This window comes from Squalius cephalus (assembly GCF_949319135.1).
Source record: "Squalius cephalus genome assembly, chromosome: 9".
NCBI classification, from domain to species: Eukaryota; Metazoa; Chordata; class Actinopteri; order Cypriniformes; family Leuciscidae; genus Squalius; species Squalius cephalus.
This window is the reverse complement of record NC_137130.1, coordinates 34,007,928-34,031,058: the sequence shown is the minus strand read 5'-3', so window position 1 is coordinate 34,031,058 and position 23,131 is coordinate 34,007,928. Positions and strand designations below refer to the sequence as shown.

The 23,131-nt window shown below is 38.3% G+C and overlaps 1 protein-coding gene across 4 annotated transcripts in view; it reads right to left on the bottom strand.

Annotated features, from left to right (window-relative positions):
• Positions 1-23,131, bottom strand: part of ubr3 (ubiquitin protein ligase E3 component n-recognin 3) — a 78,191-nt gene that overhangs the window by 31,417 nt on the left and 23,643 nt on the right. For 2 of the 4 annotated variants that reach the window (XM_079880260.1, XM_079880258.1), the window contains exons 17-25: positions 18,873-18,958; positions 18,307-18,448; positions 17,161-17,257; positions 14,234-14,375; positions 13,922-14,026; positions 12,058-12,252; positions 11,620-11,652; positions 9,738-10,183; positions 7,999-8,087 (exon numbers count right to left, since the gene is read on the bottom strand). In XM_079880260.1, the coding sequence (XP_079736386.1) occupies positions 7,999-8,087; positions 9,738-10,183; positions 11,620-11,652; positions 12,058-12,252; positions 13,922-14,026; positions 14,234-14,375; positions 17,161-17,257; positions 18,307-18,448; positions 18,873-18,958 (1,335 nt within the window). The remainder of the gene's footprint in view (positions 1-7,998; positions 8,088-9,737; positions 10,184-11,619; positions 11,653-12,057; positions 12,253-13,921; positions 14,027-14,233; positions 14,376-17,160; positions 17,258-18,306; positions 18,449-18,872; positions 18,959-23,131) is intronic. The other 2 variants (XM_079880257.1, XM_079880259.1) reach the window with 1 other exon arrangement.

Sequence of the window (23,131 nt, the reverse complement as noted above, 5' to 3'; positions counted from 1 at the left end):
TTTCCTTTCATAAGTCAAATTGTCAGAGTAAATGTTTATTATTATTTTATGCATAACAGAAGCAGAAATCTGTCAGCCTTAGACAGCACCGCTCACTGTTCGCCGAGCGTCATGATCCTCAGAATCTGCACTCAGACACAGGAGATCTCAGTGCTGTCAAAATAAAAGTCCCACTTCGGCCCTTGCCAAGAATTAAAGGTAGGGTAGGAAATTCGTTTTCTGAGCACTTTTTGTTCTATTGGTTGAACCTCTCTTCACATCCTGATAGCAATCAATAAAAAAACATACATCTGCTGTGGAAGTCTCAGGACCAAAACATTTTTGTCCAATCATTGCTAGTGGTCGACCGATATATCGCCGAGGCCGATATATCGGCCGATATTTGGAATTTTTTAGATATCGGCATCGGCCGATAAATCTTTCCGTTTGGCCGATATATTTCAAAACAGTTTGTGACTGTGCATTAGCGCTTTTTTCCACTGACGCGAACAGAGCGAGCGTGAATGAACTGAATACACTCGCTCTGCTCCGCCCAGCACCGTAAGACAAGCTACTCAGAAGTGAAGCAGACATCTGACAGACACAGTAAATGACCATTCGCATTCGCTTTCCAACCTGACACTACATTGATTGTGTTACACACAAAAACACTCCGGCGTGCAGCAGAGTCTATTCAAACAGTACCGTGATATGTCAGATCCGCAGCCCAGCGGTAGCTCCAGTGGGGGTCACAGATGTGATATAAACAAATTCAAACAAAATTGAAAACATTTTACCTCACAAACAGTCAAAAATCCTGTAACTGGCTGTTCCTCAGATACGCGTGTTGTTCTCGGGTTACATTTAAACTAGACGCTGTTTTCCAACGGACTCGCGTGCACGGAAAACCTGGGTCGGTCGCGTCGCGTGCATTACAGATCAGTTGGTTGCGTGAGGTGGATGAGAGGAGAACACTATGTAATAATATTAAATTTGAAAATAAATCCTTGAAAATGTTATTCACTATCTACTGTATTTATTTATCCATGATTGGCGTAATATCGTGTGTAGTATACATTTTCATATGTTCATGTCATGTCATGTCATGCAAATACATGTGACGGCTTGCAACGTTTTAAAGAAACAAACAAGCAAAACTAAACACATAAATAATTATTATTTAAATATACTTGAAGTAAAACAACCTTAAAAAAAGGTTGAACTATTTAAACTATTTTAAAGTAAATAGTGTAAATAAACTATGTGAGATTTATATTTAACTATGTTGTACATAAAATGTATGTAATCTCACATTCTATTTTGTCATTAATTTATGAATATTGTTTAGATTGGTTCATTAATGATAAATGTTATTTGTAACCTGCAGTAATTATTTATGTGACTGAAAAAATGACTGTAAATATTAAAACAGACAAGAAGTTGCACTAAAACTTTATTTAGGCCTATTGAAGTGTTACCTTACCTTTTTGTTTACATTTTAATTTCTTAGTAAATATTTTTTATTGCAAAAAGAATTTAGCATAAATAGTATGTACAATAAATGTTAATTTAGTTTCACCAATATTCTTTGTGTCTCTCATTTACTGTATTCACATGTATTGTATCGGCCAATCGACCAGATTGCTTTCTCAATATCGGCATCGGCATCGGCCATTAAAAATCCCATATCGGTCGACCACTAATCATTGCATTCGGTCTGAATGTTGACCTGCCTGTCAACATATGTCCATACCTCCGTGCACCCTCATCACACGTCATCAGCGTGTTTCGTAAGGCTATGCAGAGTTGTAGACATTCACAGAGAGCCACAAACAAACAGCAGACACCTTTTACAGTTCCTCCTGACCCAAAACAATGAGCTTATGCTGCGTTCACGCCATATCGTAAACGTAATTATGAGATGGCAACCCGTGATGTTCTACCTGGAGCTGTTCACGTCTTCAGACTCAGACTTATGAGTTTTTATGTATAACACTGTCAACGCTGAAATGAATCTGCAGCAGTCAGGTGGTACAACTAGAGCTCTGCAAGTTGTTTACGTTCATATTTGCTTTGAGACAAGAGGTAATTTATGTGACAATTTGCAGACTCTGCTGTATGCGTTCATGTGTTTTAAAGGAGGCATGACTTTGGAGACACTCTGAAGGGAGGATGGGATCTTATGCTTTCAAAGCTAACTTGCTATTGCTAGACTCTCCAAAATTGCCTACCCTACCATTAAAATGGCAAATATTGGCCATTATAGGGGTTTTCGCACTGGGTAGTTCTAGGAACTTAGTTCTAGGAAATACCAACCAGGTTGGTTCCCCAAGAACTAATGGTTAGGAACCCTTAGGAACATTTTCCTGGTTGCATTCGCAGCCCCAGTAGGAACTCTAAAGTGACATAAGCCGCACTTGTTGTTGTGACCTTTATTTTTAAGGCATGGTGGCCTTTATTTTAACGGCGCTGAGAACGCCAGGCAGAGCCTGGGCTCACAGCGCTCACATTCTCCGTGTTCATTAGTTTACGATCGGTCTAACAGTCCTGTCTAATACGTTATTAGATAGAACTGTTATACAGATAGAAAGTAGACAGTAATGAAAAGGTATTAGCGTATGCCGTGTGGTTGATGTCCAGTTGGCTTGGTCCCCTCAAAGTTACATTGGATTTTCTCCTCAGCGTAAAGGTTAAGAGGCCCATCTATCATTATTTTACATGTTCGTAGAGTTAGTTTCTGGAGTAAATATATAGGCTATAATCTGAGTTTACACACTGCTTTTTTTAAAATGGCGGGTGCTGGTGTTTCGCGTGCGTTCGGCCAATCATCGTACACTAACATCACGGATAGTTCCTAGAGTGCTGGTTTAGACCCTACTCTGAAGTAGGAGCTAAATTAGTTCCTCCAAAAGGAGTTCCTAGAACTAAAATCGTTCCTAGTTCCTGCGGTGCAAACTCGCCAAAATCTGGGTACTTCTGCCAATAGTTCTAGGAACTATGAAAAGGTTCCTCTGGTGCAAAAGCCCCTTATATCAGCCATGGCAATTATTCAACCACAAATCTTTTCAATAACGAGACATTTTGATGAATCACACATTTCCTTTAATTTCTTCAGTGTGATTCAAATAGCTGCACAGAAATGATAATGTTTTACAATCTGGGCTATTATTGTGGCATCAGCTGTTCTTGGTTGCTTACATGTGGTGAAGATAAGCTTCTAAATTGACCAGACTATATGCCAACAGCGAGTCTGGCTTTGAGAGACTAGCTATATTATTGGCACTCAAGTTGCCTTTAATTTATTACCTCGATTTGATTTTTGATCAGACATGGACTAAAAACTCATGTCCCTCTGTAAACACCTTCCCCATTTTCACTGTCCCATCACTGTCTCTGTGCTATCTTTCTGCAGTAAGACACCCAGTACCACTCTGAGATCCATTACTATATGCACAGATGCTCGAAATGCTGGCCCAATTTATCTCATTATAATTCCAGTGCAAATATCCATGATCAAAGTGACCTTTGATTTAAATCGGGAAAACAAATGGAGCCTGTACAGCAGAGCTCAAGAGAATGTTTTATTCTGACAATCCCAGACACACGCACATCTATAATATAGACACCGCTCAATGTCAGTAGGGACATCAGCCATGGGCGTCTGAAGCTAATATTTCAACCAAATCTCAAGGTCATTTTAGCATTTGCTCGTGACAAATGGTGAACAACAAAGACAATTTCTCTAAACAGATCAGATATGATCTTTATTCAAATAACACTGCTAGTGATGCACTGATATTTCGGCAAACAAAAATATTTGGACGAAAATTAATTTTGGGTTTCAGCATAAACAGTTGAGGGTCGAAATCCTTAAAGTGACATTTAATTAGGACTTCCCCGATGGCACATTTTGACTGTAATTGTCTCTTTTCTAAACACACCACGTAGATAAGCTACAACAGCAGGGTTTGATGATAAAGACTGCCCGATGGCCCAGGCCAGCGTGAAAGATGCTTGGGACATCTGACAGAATTGTCACTAGCCCAATCATTTGCATGTTTTTAAGTCTTGCTAATTAAAACATTTGAGCAATTTTAAACCATTCAAGCCCAAGAAGACGAGAAAGAATTCTTGCGCTTGAACTGTCAAAATGCCGTCTTGACAAGTATCCTCGTAAACAAAGTCAGTATAGTCTTAAGTGAATGTAAACAGTTGAGAAAGAAAATGCATGTGTAACAGTACATTGGATCTGTGCATTTGCTCTTAAAGTAACAGCAGCCTAATATACCTGTTGCCATCTGGGTCCTTCATACGCATTTAGTGAAAAACCATTAGCCTTAAGCCCTGAACAGGTAAACATAATAAAACTGATTTTACTGATTTTTCATTTTTAATCAATCTTCATTTTGATGAACCAATATCGATTCTTAAATCAATTCTTTTGTGCAGAGCCATGTTATAGTAGCCTGGAAATCCAGACCTAAATCTAGCCGTATCCGGTCGGCAAAACAGCAAAAACGGCCTTCTTGCAAAGAAACGATTCGAGCGCCGTCTTCTGTTCCTCTTTTAGATAAAAAGCCAAGTCTAACTCGTTCATTGTAGCGGCCAAAGCCGTTTCAAACAACTGGTGTTCATCCATAGCCATCTTGCAATGTTTTCTAATGACTTTGACATCACAGCGCTGTCGTCATCTGTTTAGCTCGCCTCTGGCCCGCCTATATCAGATAACCCGATGTGATTGGTGCTGCTCGTATACAAGGGCATATTTAATGAGCATCATTACTCGACGCCAGAGTAAACTCGCTGAGCAAATTCAACTTGTGCTCTCACGAGGACTCTGGATTTCCAGGGTAGTGTTATAGCTGATTCGACTTTGTTTCATAATCCAGAAAGAGATTCTTTCTAAACCATCCCATGTTCAGTACATAGGCGGTCATGTGTAGGATATGATGTTGACTGTACTGAGATATTACAGTTTATATTTAAACTTCATCACTCATGTTTTAAACACTGTGTCACTGCGTTCTCCCTCTTGATCTCAGTACACAGCAGAACTGCCCTGAAGCCCAACAATATGGCCCCTGAGAATCCCCCCCCCCACACACACACACACGCACACGCTTCTACTAAAAGGGCCTGAGGGAGTGTATATGGCTGAACAAAGGCAATTTGAGTCACCTTCCTTCAGCGAGTAAAATTACAGCCAACAGCTTCAACATTCAAGGCTTTCTGCAAGTTTACGATGTCCTCTAAACTCCATGTCTGTGTTTGTATTTGCTAGCCAAATGTAATGGCTAGCAATAGAGTTTAAAATGTAACTGACTAAACCGTTAAAATACGACAGTGGAAAGCTCATAATTAAAAACTGAATTTTACACATACATGTCTAAATTGAGATTTTCTTATCACTTTCATTCCTCATAGATGAAGCTACAATAATATTTGTAAAAATACCTAGAGTATCATCTCAATACCATAATGAACTGATGAACCAAATCATTATGACCACTCACCGGTGAAGCGAAAAATGTCCTATCAAGGTGTCATGTCAAGGTCTGGGTTGATTATATGGCAAGCGAACAATCCGATCTCGAAGTCAAGGTGTGGTAGTGGGCAGAAGTAAAGACCTGAGAGATTTTGATAAGGGCCAAATCGGTATGGCATAGACGAACGGGTCAGAGCATCTCTGAAACGGCAAGGCTTACGTGTTGCTCCCGGTCAGCAGTGGTGAGGACAGTGGTCTGAGGAGGGACAAACCACACACCAGCGACAGGGTGTTGGGCGTCTAAGACTCATCAATGCCGTAGGGCAACAAAGGCTATACTGTCTGGTCCGAACCGAATGAAGGTCAACTGTGGCATAAGTTACAGAACATTTTAATGATGATTATGGGAGGAATGCGTCATAACACACAGCACATAGCACTCTGATGCGTATGAGGCTACGAAGCCAGTCAGAGAGCCCACGAAGACCCCTGTCCACACTCGAAAGCACCTACAATGGGCACACAAGTGTCGGAACTGGACCTTGGAGCAGTGGAAGGTGGTAGCTTGGTTCTAGCAGTCCCATTTTCTTTTGCATCATGTGGACTGCTGTGTATGTGTCTGCCATTTACCTGGGGAAGTGATGCACCAGGATGCACTGTGGGAAGATGACAGCCGTTTGAGGGAGTGTGATGCTCTGGGCAATGTTCTGCTGGGAAGCCCAGACATTCATGTGGGCATAAATTTGACACTTGTCTAAACGTTGCAAACTAGGTACACCCCTTCATGGCAATGGTATTGCATGATGGCAGTGGCCCTTTCCACAGGATAATGCACTCTGCCACACATTGTTCAGGAATGGTTTGAGGATCATGATGAAGAGTTCAAGCCAAGGTGTTGCCCTGGCCTCCAAATTCCCAAGATCTCAATCTGAGCATCTGTTGGATGTGCTGAAACAACAAGTCCGATCCACTGCAGTTCCACCTTACAACATACAGGACTTTCCTTTATGTACAAGAGTCCATGCCTCGGCGGGCCAGCACTGTTTTGTCGGCACGCGGAGGACCAACGGCATATTAGGCAGGTGGTCATAATGTTTTGGCTCATCGGTATAAAAGTTTTAATCGGTATTAAAATGGGGTGTAGTGTGTAAAATCTCAAGAGTAGTTTAGGATCTGTGGGAGTGTGAAAGGACACAAGGGTGTGAATTTCCAATTAAGGGTCAAAAAGCTATAAACCAAAAGATCTATAATGTGTACATGGTCTTACAAATGGCAATGATTCAGAACCATGGCATAGACGCAAGTAATGTGGTATTACCATATGACACTAAGGTACCACCACAGTTCTTTCTGTAATAGTTTTCAAATTTCAGTAGCACTTTATTTTACAGTCCTGTTCCCCCATGTACATACTATATACTTATTATAGTAATTACAATAACTGGGTGATAACTAGGTACTAGCCCTGAACCTACCGCTAAACCTAAACTTAACCCATGTAGCTCCCTTTTATACTTATACCAATTACTTTCTTAGGCAAGTGCACTGCAAGTGGACGTACTGTAAAATAAAGTACAACCACAATTTTAATAGGGCAGAGGCTATTTGCACTAAGTGCAAATGGTTAGATGCCATTTATACGTAGTGCAAATAGTGGCAGATACTATTTGCACCTCAGTGTTTTTTACTATGAGTGTATATGATTATTTATAAAATGGATATTGATTCTGATTGGTTTAGCTGTGTTCAAAGCCATTGTAAATTACTCTACAAACATTCACCTGTGCCCTTCGCTCTGCTTCGTGTCTAGCAACTCCACTTAGCTGTTTTACTGTAAACTACAGTGGCTTGGGGCTTATTGCTTTTACTGCCTTTAGGACATTACTTATCCCTGTCCCTAAAGCCCTCCCCTACTCCAACCCATAACCCTGCCAGATGAACACTTTATTCCCACTAGTAAATATCCGTTAGGCACTTTATTTCCTGTTTTCCAAATAAAATTTTCATTTTTATTTCAATTAAATGCCTCTCCGAGCTGATATTCAATGAGAAAAGAGAGAAGAATGAGTTCGTAAAAAGGTTGATTCGAACCTCGGTCGGTCGAGTCAAAAGCTAAGGCTACATCTCCGTGCCAGTGCTCCTGTTGTGGAAAACAGAAAAGACTAATTCGATCTCAAATTCTAAATTACACACATTAAAAATTGTTTTTTGCATTTAGTTCCATGCCGTAGCTATTTTTGAATACAAGAACACATCTCTTCCCACACGTCTGGGCTGTTTTGAGCAACCCATAATCATGAAGAACAACTAACATTGACGGACTGAAAGATATTGCAAGAACATTGAGAACATCAAGTTAAAACATATCCCGATTAAAAATTTATGTTGTGTCTTTAGATCTGACATACGTCAGAATGAAAATCAATAATATAAACATGAAGCTGATCATTTACTATTTAACAGCTAGAGAGGCTCATCAAATTCATAAAGGTCATAAAGGTCAGCAAACAACATCAGCTCATATTCAAGCTCACCAACATCCATGGCAGTCTCCATGAAGCTCTTCTGCCTTGAGGCAAACTCCGCCAGCAGCTTCTGCTGTCTCTCTCTGGCCCTCTGACGCCTGCAGATGTCAAAACACAAGTTATATTCATCATTAACTTTAATTATGAAATATTATCAAGCACTGAAATGTTGGCATGATCATAATCAGATTACATTTGATGGCATCCGGATTTGACCACCATTTACTTCACCATTACACATTTACACAGATTTTGAGGATGGGAATATATCATTCTCAGAAGTCATTAAGTCCAATGGAAATCTTCATTAGTTAGGGATGCACTGACAGAATTTATGTATATTTCATGTTATTTCATCATATTTAACCAATATGATGGCCATATCATAAAATGTAAACTATTTGTTTGTTAAATAAATACATATAATTATAAGACTATTCATGCTACTAGTGATTACTTTACAATGGACAATATTAAAAATGGGTAAAAAGGGGGACAAGAAACCGTGTCTTGCCATGTTGTGTCATGTCTATTAATTTGAACACATTGTTTTCTATGAGTGTACACACAGCGCTGCCACTCACCGTCTGTCCGCAGCGCCCAGCTACGAATGCAGAGGCTGTTCAAAATTATGCTTTGACGACTATGTCGCGACTACTCGCATAGTTTTCCATTAAATATTTGTCCCAAATCGTAAGTAATGTTCATAATAACATCACCCTAGCCTGGAAGAATGCGTATAGTGCATTTCTCAGCAAAACTTTTGAATTTCTATGGCTTGAATAAAGTCTATATGCTTCATATAGAGAACTACAATGAAATAGATTTCTCTTTACATAATGCTGGTTTTAGGTAAAAAAAAAAAAAAAAAAAAAAATTCCTTCCAAAAGCAACTGATTAAACACTAAATTAAAGGCAACGAGAAGCGCTTTCGTTTCGGGATCACTCCAATTTGAAGACATTTGTAAACAGTGCTGAGTAAACGCGTCATCTGCGTCAATTTCATGAATAGCCCAGAGCCGTTGCTCTTTCAACGGCGTCTGATTGGCCCAAATCACTTCTTACGGCAGCACGTTCTGACCTCATACGTGCAAAATAACAATAATCTTCATTACGCATTCACACAGCACATATATCTGTAATTTACTGGTAATGTTACAACTTCCCTTACTGGTAAATTACCGGAACCAATTTACCAGTATATTGGAAAAGGTCCTGTTCACACATGACCCGTTACCAGTAATTTGACAGTAAAGACTGTATGTGTGAAAGGGCCTATTGTCTGTCTGTCGTCTGTCCCAAATGTGCCGCACACATCCTGAAAAGTGAAGCCAAAAGCATTTCAATCGCCCCCCTGGTGGCTGGCTGCAGTATGTCATAAACCTCACCCTCTCCATGTAATAAAATCGGACACTGGCCAAACTAAAAAAAAAATCCAATTACACTTTAATTATTTTTCCCCAAAAATGGTTTCTGTCAGCACCATGACAGTTAGATGTGAGGGATACTAAATTCTGTAAAAATCTGTATAAAGCTCCTAGATCACAATTTTTTTGTCTACTGAAATTTTTTACAATGTTTTGTCAGCAGAACAATCCAAAAACACATTAAATAACAGTACAACACTGAAGAGATGTATGTCTATTCCTCACAGCCTCGCTTTCATTCCCGCTAAAAATCAAAGATGGCGCTGCTGTGAATAAGGTCTAATCAAGTGGAATATGACACCTTTGACAGGGAACACACACCTCTCCTCCTTGTCCATACTCTTCTTGTCTCCAGGACTGTTCTTCTTGGGTGGTACGGGTGGACACACCTTTCCACAGATTTCCTGTAGGCATCTCTTGCTGTGCCGGCTGCGCGTGGCAGCTTTGGCCAAGATTCTTTCGATGGCTGTTAACCCATCTCCGTGCGCGTGATGGGCCGGATCCACCTCGGCCAACCAGCTCAGAGACAGAGAGTTCTGCTTGGCAGACAGTTTCTGGTGCAGTTTGACCAGGAGCGACAGCATGCTCTCCCGGATCTCCAGTATCTCGGTCACCAGCTGCGGGGGTGATCCGGGCGGGAGCCACCGGGAGGACGAGGACTTGGGTCGCACCGCCTGACTGGCCTCGTGGTTGCTGCGGTTAATGATCTCCTGGAACTTCCTCCTGCGCTCCGCCACGAGACTGAACACTTGAGCTTCACGCAGGTTCTGAGGAGAAGCCACAGACAGAGAATAAACTGGTAGAATGACAAATACACATATAGCTGCAAGGACCAATTAAGAGGCCACGCACACCAATGTCACACTCATGGTTGCGTTGAGAAGATTTGTTTGGTCGTAGTCATTCAGAGTGAGTAGTTCACATGCTATTGAAGCAATAACTCCCTTGAGGGTGAGGCAGTGTGTTAAATCATTGTAAATCACAATCTGCTTTTATAATATGGCTTTAAATGCAACATGATTTACAAAATGTATGTGTTTATTAATTAGTAAACGTTAATAAACAGAAATAATAGTAATAACTAGTTGATGTTTGTGGTTTAAAAAGCTTGAAGTTTACTTGAAGTACCGGTGTTACACAGTGTAATCGGCCGCAAATAATTATATATATATATATTCCTGACATTCTGACACACGATTGGCAGAACATATTCTGGAATCACAATAATAAAGAAAAATTCCTTCACACAACAACTAACCCTTACTGAACGTGTCAGTTGCCCATAGTGTTTAATTAGCATGCTAATCTCACTGAAGCGAATAAATATTTAATAATGAGCATTGAACCACTGACCGCTGTGCTCAAGACTCATATCACCATACATCACTGGAAACACATGCAATTAATGAAAACTTCCTCTTATCTCTGAGCTCATTTGAAACATTAATGAAATCGCATACTATGAACACAAAGTCACAAAAGAGAAACAAACCAAGCAGGAGAATGGACAGATCAAAACACAAAAGACAAAAAAAAAAAACGAAAACCCCAAAAATAAACAAAACAAAAATGCAATCACGGGAAACAAAGATACCAGTGCTCTATTTCCTGTGCACTTATTTATAATTGGGTCAATGGCATGAAGCTCATGCGTGTCTGGATCTATTAATTAATCTCTAAAATGTGCATAAACCTCTTCTATGATAAACATATTCAAATGTTACATTAAAAGAGAAAAAAGTTGTCCACATATCACACACACACACACACATATATATATTGTTTTTGTTTTTCCATGAATGATTAAATGTCATGAATTTAAAAATGAATTGTAATCAAATGAAAAACAGGGGTTACCTTGTTACTGTTACCAATTTAAACAACTTTTTGACCAGTTTTTTTTTTTTAAATGTAAGAAAACGTCAAGAATACGACATTGCGTTTCGTGAAATTTTGCACATCCATTTTAAGCTATACGTTTTCTTCATGTTTTCATCATCTCAGATATCCTTATTTGTCACAGACCAATTGCCATTACCTCTCCCAAAAATTAGTGTAACAAGAAAACGAGCAACAGGTCTTTGAATATTGCAAAAGAACGTCTGCAAAACAAACAAAAAAAAGTGCAGTGCTTCTATTTCAGACCATTCCATACTTGGTTATTCAAAACATCACTCTTGAAATCATTCCCAAATCCCTCTACCTCTCTCCAATTTCCTGTCAGCCGTCTGGAACTCTGAGGATGGAGAGTGATGTCATCAAAACAACAGGATATAGAGATTAACTTTGTGTGTTCTGGCGCATTGTTGGCGCGTTGCTATTTTGAGGCAACTGAAATAGACTGCGCATTGACCAACAAAAACCTGGTCTAAAGTCAATGGTGCAGTATTTTTTTTGTTATTTAAAGAGTGCATTCGTAATGTGCGCCTATATTATATGCCCAAAACACACCCATTACTCATTAAGAGAATAGGGACAACACTTTTAGACCATGCACCGGGAGCGCCGGCCATTTATCCCGCCGTTAAACTAGCAAAAGTGGATTCGGACACGGCCTAAGTGCACTTGCGCCGTGTGCTTTAGACCATGAGCTTAGATCGTTAAAATAGGTCCCAAGAACTCAGAGGAGCATCTGGCTCACCTGTCCGAAGGCGGTGCTCTCAGAGCTGGTGCTGGGTGGAGTTTCTCTCTCTCTCTCCCGCTCTCTCTTTCTCTCCACCTCAGGAGCCGTCTCTGGCACTCGAACCCGCACAAAGTTGATGACGTGATGGAGGTTAGACAGCAGGCTGGTGCCCGGGAACCAGCTGTCATGGCAGTGCTCCTCGATACAGGGCTCCTGCAACAGAGTGAGGGAAAAACACCTCAGCAACGAGGAAAACACAATAGCCTGGAATACGGGAATGTGTGCTTTTAGCTGCCAGCCTGCTACACCTAATCTAATCTATTCAGAAAGAGTTCTGTTCAAACACTGGACTAACCGTGACTTAATTAGTCAAACGCTAACAGAGTAATAACAGACTGCTGGCTGGTAAATGAGTCCAGTGTGTTAGGACACTACTTTGTTTCCAGGCGGACTAAAACCCCTGTAAACCCATGCTGAGGCTAGCCAATCAGATTGGAATTTAGAGCTGCATTTTTTCTGATAAAAATTGTGAATGCAATTTAAAATGCAATAAAAACAAAATCCAGGTTTGCAAATTACAGTTGCAATTTAGCCTAACAATTTAAGTAAAATCATTTATTACTAATATTTATGGTTTTCTTAAATTTTTAAACATCAAACCAAGAATGTATTACACCATCTTAACCATGAAATGTGACACGATAAAAGGTATCTTTTCCATGGTAATCAGAGTTTTTTTCCTAACCAGCTGCGACGGCAATATGTGACGATTTTTTTCTTTTTTTAAATGTGCGCCATCGTTGTGCTCCGGTTGTCAGACTGTCAGAATGACAGTTCTTGCGTAAACATTAGGACAAATAATGTAGCCTAGGCCTTTTTTATTTTTTTATTTTGTATTAGTATTTTTTACAACTAATTTATTCATTTAATATCTTGATTTGATCTTTAGTTGCAATCAGCGGAAAGGGGTGTTTCATTCTCACCCACATGTAGAGATGGAATATTCAAGCCGTTTAGTAATTTTCTACCTATTAACATTTAAAAAAAAAAAAAAAAGCTGAAAAGTTTTTTGTGAGGGCGAACGAAAAAGGATACATTTTCTATTTTTTGTACTTTCAAAATTAAATAAAAAATAAATAAATAAAAAAACCGGACAAATGATACACAGATGCAAACCGTGCCCTGTTTTGAACTAAACTGCGAGTGTTAAAGTACCCTTATTTAGATGGAAAACTGCTTCTTTAGATGGGAAGCTTCTCTTTTATTGATAAGCTTTTGTTGAGCTGCTCAAGTTTAAGCCCTAGTGGAAAAAAAATACTAAACTGTATTGGAAAGACATTAATTTAATGCCATGTAATACATTTACATATTTATGTACTTAAAAATACCCTGCAATTGTACTTTTGGTGTACTAAACTGGTCTGCTAAATTGTAACAACTAATTTTGTACTAAACGTGCAGAAATAGAGCTGAAGTTCAATTAAAGAAATACCTAAATATACTTGATTGTGCTAAAGTGGGACTATTGCAAGAATACTTTAGGTACTTGCATTTAAAGACTGATATTATAAAGAGATCATACAATCATTGGTAATAAAATCACATTTTAGGCTTAATATTAAGAAATGTGCATTGTGCAATAAAAAAGGTACTCCAAATAAAATTTAATTAGAATTTTATATCAGTAAGTCTTAAGTAATATGTCAATAAATGTGTTAATCTATTTGAAGTATACTTAGTATGAAATAAATGTTTGTTTTGGTATAGTATTATTTTTTTTTATTAGGGAGAACACAGTGAACCACATCAGTGTTTGGCCATGCTATCTGATTCTGAGACAACACCAGTCTCTTATTTACGAAAAAAAATAAATAATGCTTACCTCCTCCACTTTGTCATCCTGGACCTGATTATCAAGTCCGAGCTCTATCAGGTACAGCACCATACACAACACATGTTCAGACATGTTCTGATGATCCATCCAGATCTAAACAAACAGAAACAGAAAAACAGTTATCATCACAGGTAATAAAAAACAATGGGAAACCACTCATTTAATTCTAGTGAATGACCAGACATCTACATATAAAATGATGCCGAGCCGTAAAGTCAGTCATTAACTTAAGTTCAAGCATCTTGTAAAATTAACCACACACATAACTGCCAGCGCTTTTTGCTCTGTGATAAGTTTCACCTTATAAAGCAGTGTAAAGATGACGATATGTAGAGTTTTGCAGTGCAGCAGGCGCGCCAGGCCCCTATAGCAGGGGTGCAGGGGGGTCCTCTCCTTATAGGGCGGCCAGGGGTTCCCCGTATTAACGCCTGACTGTTTCAAACTGTGGAAGAAAAGAAAAATACTTATTAGACATTCATTAAATGATGCAATTTGCTTCAGCAAGCATGTCTCCATACTAATAAACACTCCATACAGTGTAATCCTGAAAAACAATATTAAAACACCCAAAAATGACAGTTCTGTCATCATTTACTCACTCCCGTGTGATTCTACATCCCACATCCCTTTCTTTTTTTTGTGGAACACAAAAGGAGACAGCAGACTGTTCTAGCTGCTCTTTTCATGTGATGTTGATGAATGGGGAATAGGGCTGTCGATCTCCAAAATGACAAAAAGTACCATCAATAAATCATAAAAGTAGTCCATAAATTGTCTTACAATAGCTTGAGTGAGGAACTGATCCAAATTTAAAGTCATTAATATTCTGAAAAGAGTTTTTAGACAAGTGACACCAACAACATTTCACATTGACGTCATAGCCTCTACCTGTCCACCTCCACGACAGCTTTTAAATTGTGCTTTATTGACAATGGTTCTTGTAAAATCATGGGGTTTAAAAAAAAAATATATATATATTTTAAGTTAAATAGACCAAGTCTACATTCACATTTCATTACATGAAAAAGAGTGGCCAGTACATTACCAACATTCATGTTGGGGTTCAATCTCAAGTCCACTCAAAAACGAAAATGATCACATAATTTACTCACCCTCAAGCCATCCTAGGTGTATATGGCTTTATTATTTCGGCCAAACACAATCATAGTAATATTTAAAAATATCCTGGCTCTTCCAAGCTTTATTATGGCAGTGAATGGTGCCTTTGATTTTGAATCCCAAAAAAAGTGCTTCATAAATTAAATTATAAATAAAAAGTGCTTCATAAGATAAATTATAATCACTGGCTTCCGGCATCAGAGTCTTGTTCCGGCGGAAGAGTGACACAGTGGACATGAACGCAGCTGATCAAATGCAAACAAAGTGTGTTTGAGAAATACTATCGCTTTACCAGACTTGAACACAGCTGCTCTGCTTTAAAGACATCACTGACTGCATTTGTGTTGAAAGGAACATGGGATATAAAACATTTTGTCCTCTTGACAGGTGATCCATCATCCAGTGGCCGGACTCGAGAAACTCAAGCAACATATTCACAAACTGACACTGCTAATGTCCGCTGAAAACCACTTACTCGTCGTCTCTGATTAAAACGTTCACTGCTTTCATGTTGATCTTGCAGCTTCTGCAAAACTGTCATTTAACCATGCCATTGAATTTATAGAGAACAGAAAACGCTTTTAAAGTCAGCGTGATATCAAAAATTACTTTTTGGCTGACATTTGAGACTATTGGTGAATGTTAATGCCCACGTTTCATGATGCAATCAATTCATGATGGATAAGATCCCAGTTTGGGAACTGAAATGAATTTTTAATCACTAAAAATGTTTCACTCAGAAAAACTACCATATTCCAGAAGTAAAATTAGGTTTGATTACAGTTTCATAAAAAAAATAAAAAAAAAACTTTCAGTTAGCCTGTAGCAAAATCTAAATGTGTATAAATGTAAATAAATACAGGATGAAAAATATTTTATTATACAGTAGAACTGCTCGATTCAGAATAAATTTAAAAATAAAAATAGGGATCACGATTGTCCCACGATCCTGAATCGGCAACTAAACAAAATAGCATGTTATTTATAAAATAAAAATAAAAATTATAATAATAATTTAAATGACTTTTTAAAAATCAGTTTGAATGAATGATTCAATGACTCGCTCATAAAGATTTCACTAGTTTCATTACTGGATGAGTCAGTGTTTTTTGATTCAATGACAAATACATTTTTAACAGTCTCTTGTCGCCACCTACTGGTGTAACGATGTAATAGATACAATCTTTATTTGAAGCGTGAAGTTACTTTCAAAAGGTGATTTACTTTGTTTCAATCACTACAGTAGACATCAGTGTTTTTATCCAAACTGTTCACTTTTATCCCAGTACTTCTGTGATAATATGAATGTTTGTAACAGAAATGATGATACTTGTGGTTGAAAAGAAAAGTTTGTGAAGCTGTTTGTGCTCAAGGGAAATTTTACATATTTTTATATAAAAACAATAACTTGAGAAGTTTCTCGTCTGTGAGGAATATCTCGTGATCGACGCAATGGATTGTTGATTTTGATACACTTCGGGTTTAAGGGGAATAAAACCCTGTTTTATTTTAGCTTCATGCATTCTTTTTTATCAACACTTGAATGTGGGTAAGTAAAAAAAAAGAAAAAAAAAGAAAAAGCAACAAAAAAAATGGAGAAAATCGAGTTTCTCCATGACACGACTCTAATTGGGAAACCCCATTTCAGGTGTACGTCCCTCCACACACACCTTCCTCAGAACAGGACAAGGAGTGACCCTGAACATAATTCCCTCTATCACACAGCGACCCTCAAACCCAAGCGCACAAAATCAAGCAATTTAAGGCTCCATGTGTGAGGAATTTTTTCTTCTGTTTGGTTTCAGGATGATCAATGGCCATCTCAGTGAGGTTTCACCTCAGACTATATATGTTTTGGAGCAGTTGTTTCCCAACTGTACTAAGCAACTATATGAGTCTGATTTTGTTCTTTAGGACTGCCTACATTAAGCTATGCCTTATCTAGGAAAAGTCTGTGCTTACAAAGATTTCAGAAAGTATGCACGTTGTTTAAAGTGTGCCGCATTTGCATGCGTTTATAGACTGTACCTTAAGAAAGGAAAATGATATGAACCAGCAGATGTTTAGTGTGTAAGTGATAAAGAGTCTGGAGGATTTCAGAGACTCACAATGCTGTGTATCGATCCATGGCCGACTGCACGTCTCTGCGATACACGGTGCGTAGAATCACCATTATAGGGTCAAACTCTTTCTCCCAGACTTCCGCTGGAAAACACACACACAGAAAACGAATGTTGGGTGCGAGTTATGAAAAAGGAGAACAATTTAGAAACAGCCTCAGTCTGCCACCATGTGGAGAGAGCTGAGCAATAAACTTAATGACCATTAGATAAATCATTACACACTTCCATTTCAGAAAATGAGCAGAAAACCAGAGGAAACTCATTGTTTAAATGTTAAAACACGGTATAAATCGCTTTCCACTTCCAGAATGAATGAATCGACAAAGAAAATATCCTGATAGTTAGTTTACTCCTGTTAGTCACACGTCACTAGTTAAAGAACAGCACACTTGCTCCACATTGACCAGGTAATAAAACTCATTTTAAATTTACACAAATATGTCTAGTCATATCCTGCAACAGAAACAAAAGCACATCTATTACTAGAGAGCAGATGCTTCTGTCCTAATGCAGAGAAAAGTGTTAGACACTACAATCATGTAGTCACATTGCCATCTGGAGGTTAAAAGAGGTACACACAGCATACCAATGCAATGTATTTATGGGGGGAAAAAAGACAGTCAAACAAAAAATTATTCAGACACCAGATATCATTTTTTACCAGATATAATTTAGTTAATTTATGTAAGTGAGGATAGCAAAATAAAGTAAACTGTGACATATTATACCCAAAAATCCTTCATACAGTGGCTACCAGTAAAATTTATAAAAATGTGTGACCAAAAATGATTCAGACACTTTGACCTGACCATGGTTTGCTTAAGTGTTTTTTTTCTTTAATTGCTAATGCTCTTTTTACACCACAGACTGAACAAAATTAAGCATTGCTTGGTAATTGGTTGACCTACATTGGTATTATCTAATTGTGTAGTTAAATTTAACAGCTGACAGATATTCAACATAATTCATTTGTGAGACAGTCTAACAGAAGGATGGCCAAAACCAGTGAAGTATCAACTGATTTGATAACTCTGAGTTCTTGTCATATTTTATTAATAGCGAATGAACTGATAATGTGAGAAATGTTGAAGGTGTCTTGACTGTTAATGGTAATATGATAAGTTGTGTCACCTTTCGGCGTGTACATGCCCTGTTGCATTGATCCTCCAGGCTCAAACACCGGGGCTTTAAAATCAGCTACAGCAGAAAGCATCTCCTCAAAGCTACAGCTGCCCGGCACCACACCGCTCTTAGGGTTCGGATTCTCCGGGATCTACAACCGCAGTCAAGGACAACCATCAAAACTCAGCTACTATGAGCAAAATATTCAAGTTATAAAGTCCACAGAGCTCAATAATGGGATAAGTGATAGACAATTTAACATTAGACAAACAGGAGGGCCTGTGTGATAATTTTTTTTTTTTTTTATGTATTTAGGGTTTCCATTTTATCTGGGCATTAAGAAACTGCTTTTCTTTCTTTAAAAAACACTTAAATGATCATGTATCTTTTTGTACTGGGTTACATTATTTTTACATAGTATAATATTTTTAAAGAATACTATAAATAGTTCTTAATCAAAAATAATTATTCTCAAGAACATCACAATTTGTTCTAACACTAGCAAAAGCTCAATCAAAGCAGAGCACTTGCTGTACTTCCTGTGAGCGCAATGTGTTTTCATGGTGAAAGGATACCAGGTCTAGCAGGGAACTGTGGGTACGATCATTCATACACAACTGAGACACCATCTCCGCTCTCAAAATCTCATCATCAGACATTCCTGCAGAGAGACACAAAGACAGAATGAATTAATTGAGATCATATCTCCATCTCTGTGAATATCTGGAAACCCACATGAGGGAAAAAAAAAAAATCCACAATCCACATGCACACCATAACTCACAAACCACAGCTTTCAAAATGTGCATGTCCATCAAAAATGGTCCAAATATTGTCAAGCTGTTTGCTTGACCATTTTTTTTGAGTGATTATCTTAAAGGTATTGGTTTTGCAAAACAATCATTTATTATTATTATTATTATTATTATTATTATTATTATTATTAAAGGCTGTTGAGCAATTCAAATTTTAAATCCAAATAATTACACTGTGGCAATTAATTAATCTAATTGAATCGCAAACTGAACATCAAATTCGGCTAAAAAGTTACCCCCCAAAAATAATTGTAAATCATTATTCTGTTACATGAGAAAAGCATCAATTAGACATTACAAAAAGAAGCAAAAATTGTATTCTGTATTTACACAAATGGCCATGGTGAGTAAATTACAGATTTTTCATTTTTGGGGGAACTATACCTTTAATGTTTTTTATTACGGTTATAATGAACCATCCTGACCAGAGATATTGATTGTACTGTAAACGCATGCAATTTTTTTGTAAAATTTGCTGTGGGCCATGACACAAATATAATATAGAATTCATAGACAATTGGAAAAGTTTTTGGGGCAAACCTGACCTGTTGAAAAGAGATGGTATTCATCCCTCCTGGGATGGTGCTGCTCTTCTCTCTAGTAATATGGCTCATAGTCTTAGAGCTCAAACATGACAATCTGGGGCTCAGGTCAGGAAGCAGACAGACTGGCTAAACCGACCGTCTGCTAGCGGCCTCGCGTCACCCAGGTCAGATAAATCCTATCACATAGAGCCTCTTTCACCTAGCTATCATCATATAGAGACTGTGTCTGTTCCCCGAATTTGGAAATCCAAAAAACGTTTTAACCCATCTAAGGTTAAAAATTTAATTGATGTTCAACAAATAAAAAACAGCTATAATACAGATGAGCAAATGCTAAAGCTTGGGTTGCTGAATATTCGATCGCTTACTTCAAAAGCACTCGTTGTTAACGATATGATTTCAGATAATAACCTAGATTTGCTGTGTTTGACAGAAACCTGGCTAAAACCAAACGATTACATTACTTTAAATGAATCAACCCCGCAAGATTACTGTTATAAACATGAGCCTCGTCTGAAACGCAAAGGGGGTGGTGTTGCTGTAATTTATAGTAATAGTTTCAAAACCACTAAGAAATCAAGTTTCAAATATAATTCTTTTGAAGCATTGGTGCTTAATGTAAAAATATATAGTGTAAACGATAAATCACGTTTGAGATTTGTGCTGGCTGCTGTATACAGGCCACCAGGGCACCATAAAGATTTTATCAAAGAATTTGCGGACTTTCTATCAGAATTAATATTGACTGCAGATAAAGTACTAATTGTTGGTGATTTTAATATACACATCGATAATGAAAAAGATGCATTGGGATTGGCATTTAAAGACATTGTAAATTCAATTGGAGTTAGACAACACGTGTCAGGACCTACTCGTTGTCGTAATCATACTCTAGATCTAATATTATCACATGGAATAGATGTGGATGCCGTTGAAATTCTGCAGCAGAGCGATGACATCTCAGATCATTATCTAGTCTCGTGTAATTTGCACTTAGCCAAGGCTGCAAAGCCGACTCCGTGTTTCAAATATGTTAGACCTATTACTTCTGCTACTAAAGATTGCTTTATTAATAATCTTCCTGATCAGTTTCATCATCTCAGCATCCCAGATAGCTTAGAAGAACTCGATATTGCAACAGAAACTTTTAACTCTCTCTTTTCCAGCACTTTAGACACAGTTGCTCCGTTGCGCTTAAAGAAGATTAAAGAAAATAGTCCAACGCCGTGGTACAACGAGCACACTCAGGCCCTTAAGAGAGCAGCCAGAAAAATGGAGCGCAACTGGAAGAAAACAAAACTAGAGGTATTTCGCATTTCATGGAAGGAGAGCTCAATTACTTACAGAGAGGCTTTAAAAGCGGCTAGATCTGCTTATTTTTCAACCCTATTAGAAGAAAATAAACATAATCCTAGGTATTTATTTGAAACGGTGGCTAAACTAACGAAAAATAAAGCTTCAAGCCCAGAAGTTTCCAAGCAACACAGCAGTAATGATTTTATGAACTTCTTCACTTATAAGATTGACAATATCAGGGACAAAATTATAACTATGCAACCGTCTACTACAGTATCGCATCAGGCAGTGCATTGTAGTCTCCCTGAGGAAAAATTTGATTCATTCGTTGCTATAGGAGAGGAAGAATTTACTAAACTCATTAAATCATCTAAATCGACAACATGTATGTTAGACCCTATACCAACTAAGCTACTGAAAGAGATGCTTCCAGAGGTCCTAGATCCTCTTCTTAATATCATTAATTCATCTTTGTCTCTAGGATACGTACCAAAAAACTTTAAGCTGGCTATGATTAAACCGCTTGTTAAAAAAACGCAACTTGATCCTACAGAATTAGTCAATTACAGGCCGATCTCGAATCTACCTTTTCTGTCAAAGATATTAGAAAAGGCAGTATCCTCACAACTGTGTTCCTTTCTTGAAAGAAATGATATCTGCGAGGATTTCCAGTCAGGATTTAGACCGTACCATAGTACCGAGACAGCTCTCGTTAGAGTCACAAATGATTTGCTCTTATCATCCGATCGTGGTTGTATCTCGCTATTAGTGTTACTCGATCTTAGTGCTGCGTTTGACACCATTGACCACAACGTTCTTTTAAATAGATTAGAACATTATGTTGGCATTACGGGAAATGCACTAGCATGGTTTAAATCATACTTATCTGACCGTTATCAGTTTGTAGCAGTAAATGATGAGATGTCTCATCGATCACAAGTTCAGTATGGCGTACCACAAGGCTCAGTACTAGGACCGCTGCTGTTCACTCTGTACATGCTACCATTAGGAGATATCATTAGGAAACATGGAATTAGCTTTCACTGTTATGCTGACGATACTCAGCTGTATATTTCTTCAAAACCTAACGAAACTTATCAATTCATAAAATTAACGGAATGCATAGCAGATATAAAAAATTGGATGACTCGTAATTTCCTACTTCTAAATTCTGAAAAAACAGAGTTTCTAATTATTGGACAAAAAACTTCCTCACGTAATAACCTAGAATACTGTCTAACACTTGATGGCTGCTCTGTTAAGTCTTCGTCGTCGGTTAGGAACCTGGGTGTGCTCTTTGATACCAATCTTTCATTTGAAAGTCACGTGTCTAGTATCTGTAAAACTGCATTTTTCCATCTTAAAAATATATCTAAATTACGCCATATGCTCTCATTGACAAATGCGGAACAATTAGTTCATGCGTTCATGACCTCAAGGCTAGATTATTGCAATGCTCTACTGGGTGGTTGCCCTGCACGTTTAATAAACAAACTACAGCTGGTTCAAAACGCAGCAGCTCGAGTTCTTACCAGAACCAGGAAGTATGACCATATTAGCCCGGTTCTGTCAAAACTGCATTGGCTCCCTATTAAACATCGCATAAATTTTAAAATATTGCTGATTACTTACAAAGCACTAAATGGTTTAGCTCCGCAGTACTTGAGCGAGCTCTTAACGCATTATAGTCCGTCACGTCTATTGCGATCTCAAAATTCCGGCCAGTTGATAATACCTAGAATATCAAAATCGACTGCTGGCGGTAGATCCTTCTCCTATTTAGCACCAAAACTCTGGAACAGTCTTCCTACCATTGTCCGGGAAGCAGACACACTCTGTCAGTTCAAAGCCAGATTAAAGACACATCTCTTTGACCTAGCATTCACATAATACATTATAGACTTCTATAATTTAATGTTAGGCTGCATAGATTAGGTCAGCCGGAACCGGGAACACTTCCCAAAATCCTGATGTACTCGTTACATCATGAGAAGAATGGCATCTACGCTAATTTTAGTGTCTGTGTTTATCCCGAGGTTTTCCTGCAGCCTGCCGGATCCAGGCCGTATCCAGGCCGTATCCAGATCTGACGAAGGACCTTCGCCTGGACCGATGACAACGCAGTGCTGAAGTGCCAACTAGTCTCTCCCTATGGAGGATCCCTCTACCACTCTACAG